At 34.1% G+C, this 4,489-nt stretch overlaps 1 protein-coding gene across 1 annotated transcript; it reads left to right on the top strand.

Annotated features, from left to right (window-relative positions):
- Window positions 1-2,050: 2,050 nt before the first annotated feature.
- On the top strand, window positions 2,051-4,483 carry LOC109546780. The gene is made up of 3 exons (XM_019917891.2): window positions 2,051-2,201; window positions 3,436-4,179; window positions 4,233-4,483. The coding sequence occupies exons 2-3, from the start codon at window positions 3,436-3,438 to the stop codon at window positions 4,407-4,409; spliced, it is 921 nt and encodes a 306-aa protein (XP_019773450.1). The 5' UTR covers window positions 2,051-2,201; the 3' UTR covers window positions 4,410-4,483.
- Window positions 4,484-4,489: the final 6 nt, after the last annotated feature.

The raw sequence follows: 4,489 nt of genomic DNA, 5'->3' as shown, positions 1-4,489 counted from the left end.
CTCCTGACATGCAAGCAAAAAATCGAAACCTGATCCCAATAACTGCTACTTCAATATATTAACGACGCCAATAATTTTTGGAGTTGACATATTCAACCTTTAATTTTTTTTCTTGGCTTAGGACTAAACTACTCAACACCAAAGTCTGAGCATTTCTCGGCGAAAAAAAAACTGTTTGTCCGTTGGCCCTACAATATTTTTAATTAAGAGAACCATCGAAAAAAACCTCTTAATATACGTGCACCAAGCGAGCAACGTATCGTGTTTCAGGCTTGGTTTTTTTTGTCTTGCGGAGTATTAACCCCATTCGTTTCACAACAAAAACACACCCGAACTGACTGTCGGCCATATGTGTGAGGATGAAATAACAGAAAAATGGAATATTTTTCATAAATTTACCTTATGAAACCATTCGGGAAATTCACGTCTGTATGAGAAACAGACTGTTCGTCAAATGATTGTACCCAATTTTTGGGACACCCTATACAACTTTATAGTACTAATACTTCTTACCTAATTAATAAATAATAGCCAACTTGTGGTTACTTGATAATTCATTGTATATACTTTCCTGGCTGTGTTTCAATTCCAAATCAAATTCATTCCTGGGTTTTAGAATGTTTTAAAGTATTGCAATTGTGATGTATTTTAATGTGTGATCTGATGAGGCTGTTGACGAACTGGTTGTTTTTTAAATTAATGAATTTTTTTTTAACTATCTGTTATTTTAGAAAAACTGATGATGGTGGAACAATACACCGAAACGTATTTTGATTGATAAATAGAGACAATAAATGACTGAAACCCAGGAATGAATTTTACTTGATAATGAATGAAAATAGCAATAGAAGAAAACACCATCAAAAGCAGACAATTTGAAAATTGTAAATCTTCGAAACAAGAGGATGGAACTGAGAATACACACAACTTATAAAAATCGAGCAATAAATTGTACAATAAAGCTAAATAAAAAAATTCTGGTTATTCTCCTATTTCAAGCTAAGCAAATGAAGCCTTAATAACGACACTTATTTAACAGTAAAAAATTAGTGCCTAGACAGGTCTAAACAAAACAATTTATGGACGAGTGTTAACGACATCTCCTTTCCTTTACTATTCGGATTTTGATTGGTGGATTGCACGTGGCTGGCCGCTTTTTTTCTCAGCCTCTTCATGTAATTTGATACCAATATGCACTTGTCTCCGAGTTTTTAGAGAAAGATGGCCAAACGAAATGAGAATTATTTATCTCTGTCTGGATGACATAAATGTGGAATTTATGCAATACGATCTGGCGAAGATAATTATCAATGATTCAAGTCCAGTGAAACATTTACAACAAGTAGAAACTTGCACACTTTTAAGTTCAAATAGGGTTCAAATGTTGACTTGTGCTGACCTGGCCCGTAAATATAATGCGTTTTTTATAAAGAAACATAAAATTTATGAAATTTAAAAAATTAAACGCGCCTAATTCAATTGGCCCACCCGATATATCAAAAGTTCACCGTTTCCCTACTTTTTTCCATCCCACTCCATTTCTATTCGTTAAAAGACAGTATTAGTAAATAATGGCTTCATTGATAGTAATGTAAATAAGAACAAAAAAATATATAAAAAATAATAAAAACAGGAAATATGTCAGCGTCTGGTGGTCGAGATTTTTGTGGTCAATTGTTAATGTTTTAAAACCACGAAATTAATCTTGGCCGTTTACAGCAACAGAGGATCAAATTTTAGTTAAACAAAGTGAATTAGTAATAAATATGGTCCAAGGTATCTTATCTACAGCAAGAAGTTTTAACAAGTTCTTATAAACAAGTGCACGCAATAAAAGAAATAATAAAAAATACGATAAAAAATCAATACGAAACAAACAGGTGCTTAACCTCTCAACCCTAGCCCGAAGGAATGCTAGTAATTCGGGAAGCTAATTGGTCCTAGTCCCGACTTGATCCCGAGTATCTCCGAGACTCGTCCCTTTTCACTCGCACGCCTTCCTCAGGGGTTTAAAAATATATCTCTTATGATTGTCATCTTAATTATGAAATAGTGCTTAAATGAAACACATCGGTTTTCATTCCACTAGTCTCACATCGCAATAGAACGATGCATTAGTTTTCGTAATTTTTTTATGTTTTTTTTTTGTTTTTTTCTTTACATTATTTTGTGAAAGTGCGTGTTTGATCGAGTGACTTAAGGTGAGTTTCGCTGATGGATTTTTTACATTGAATTACTTAGTTGTAATAAAAAGCGTGGTGATGAGTTGAGTTGATAAAATAATGTATATTATGAAAATGTTTATTTATATTTTGCGTTGCTTTCCAACTAGAATTTTATTTGAAAAATCGCGCCAGTTTCTCAAATTTCTTCAGTAGCGTAAAATCGTAAAAAGCCGAGCAGCGTAAAAAGTGATTTTCCAAACATTCAAAATAATACGAAGTGGTATAAAATAGCATACAAATATGTTCTTATTGTTGCAAATGCAGACCAGAACTTTAATTAATTAGGGATTAATATTGAACTATTAAAATGATTTATTCGGTACTAATGTATTTTTCAAAGCTAATTAATTAATATAATTTTCGCAGTAAAATTGCAAATGCTCTTTTTCATTTTCTCTTTTCAATTCGTAAATACATCAGTCAGCTGCAAGTTATCAATATAAATTTTCAGTTAAAAAATATATAAATAAAAAAATTTTCTTTTGCCCTTGCCCATATACTTATTTAAGTTTACGCAGACAAAAATTTGTTTACCAACAAAAAATATGTAACAAAACATTGATTCGTTAAAACTATATTTATCGCTGAAGCTAAGTTGTACTTTTGACATTATTTAGTAGAAAACCGCAGAAAGACAAAAGAACATTTGTTGCCAATTATTTTTTGCAGATAATTATAAAGTAAGGAAAAAGTAAACGATGTGAAATATCAGTAAGATTTTGTTACATAAAATATATGAAAGCCATTAACTCCATCCAAACTCAACAAACACTCCATCCGAAATACAAAACGTATGGTTATGAAATTGCAATAAAAGCAAGAAAATGTGTAAAATAATAGGGGAAAATGAAGAAAGTTACAGGGGGTGGTACAAAGATGGCTGTTTGAGCGGTTTATTTTATTAATTGCGTCTTAATGACAAATTAGAATTAAATTAAATGTATTTCTCTAAAAGCCCCAAGCGATGTAGATTTTTGAAACTGAAAAAAAATTGTAAAACAATCATGCAATGTTTATCCTGTTTTTTGTTTCGTTTATCCTATCCTTCGAGTTGAGTAAATATGGTGGCTCAAACTGAAATCATATTACTTCTCCAACGCAAAAAAATATTTCGAAAAATTAAGACAATCTATTACAGCAAAACAGCTTTTTCAAATAAAATTTAAAAGTGCATAATGTCCATTTCACATTGCAATTATCTGCAATTCAGATGCTGGTGAGACCGATAATGGAACGCTCCTACGACCAATTCTACAACCCCGTAACCAACTTCTCCCAATCTGAGCTGATGGAAAAATTCAACTTGGCCTTCTATGAAGCGCAAGCAGTGTCCAAATCGGACATTGTCGAAACTTTCCGAGACTTGCAAAACCCTCCGCCTGCTTCAAAAGAATTACACCCAACGCCTGGGACGAATGCCGAAGACGACTATCTAATCGACTATCTTATATCTGAAGATTCTGCAGCCAGTCCACGAGATTGTGATATAAACTTTGACTTCAATGATTTCGTGGAGGATTTTGACCAGAACGTTCGAGACTCGTTCTCCGATTCGACCACAGTGGTTGAGTTTGACACAGAAACATTCACCACGGAACATTCAAGGGATTGCGAAGAAAGTAACGTTGGCAATAAGCAGTTTTCCAACTTCTTCGTACCTCCTCCGATAACTTTCGAGGCTGAGCCGAGCTACGAGGATGGAGAAGCATGTTTCCCCATCACCATTCCAACACAACCAAAGGGAGATTTTGACAATATTAATTTTTGCGATGCACTATCCGATGGATCTCTGGATATGGGAGAATGGCCGACGGAAATCCACGACTTGGATACGCCAAATAATGGATACCAACAACAGTCACTGCCTCCAGTTGGAACCATCATTAAAAACAACTTTGACTTCAACTGCTACGTGCGCAATATCCCTGAAGATGATATGGGCTACTTTAAGCAGGTAGCTTTACGCAAATTTTCCTAGTAGGTTTTTCTTAAATACAGAGTTTTCAGAGCACGGATAACAAAAGCGAGTTTGGGCATTTGATGGGATCTTCTGAAATAAAGCACGCCGATTTCATCGTCAATACCTATGAAAAGGACCAGAAAATCTGCCATGTTTTGGAACAAAATCACATGGTGCTGACCCAGACAGATGCTTTATTAAACGACGATCCTCTATTAAGGTAACAGCTAAAAGACAAACCTCAAATGTAGATACATTAAACTTGACGACTAAACTCACAGACAAAATGGACAAACAACCCTCA

This window comes from Dendroctonus ponderosae, unplaced genomic scaffold (assembly GCF_020466585.1).
Source record: "Dendroctonus ponderosae isolate FM_Combo_2020 unplaced genomic scaffold, Dpon_F_20191213v2 Dpon_F_20191213_4, whole genome shotgun sequence".
Classification (NCBI taxonomy): Eukaryota; Metazoa; Arthropoda; class Insecta; order Coleoptera; family Curculionidae; genus Dendroctonus; species Dendroctonus ponderosae.
This window is presented reverse-complemented; position numbering and strand designations above follow the sequence as displayed.

Excerpts from the sequence above, each read along its gene's own strand:
- LOC109546780 (XM_019917891.2), top strand. The coding sequence starts at position 3,436 with ATGCTGGTGAGACCGATAATGGAACGCTCCTACGACCAATTCTACAAC. Across the intron at positions 4,180-4,232 it reads ATATGGGCTACTTTAAGCAG|AGCACGGATAACAAAAGCGA; the intron begins GTAGCTTTACGC and ends CAGAGTTTTCAG.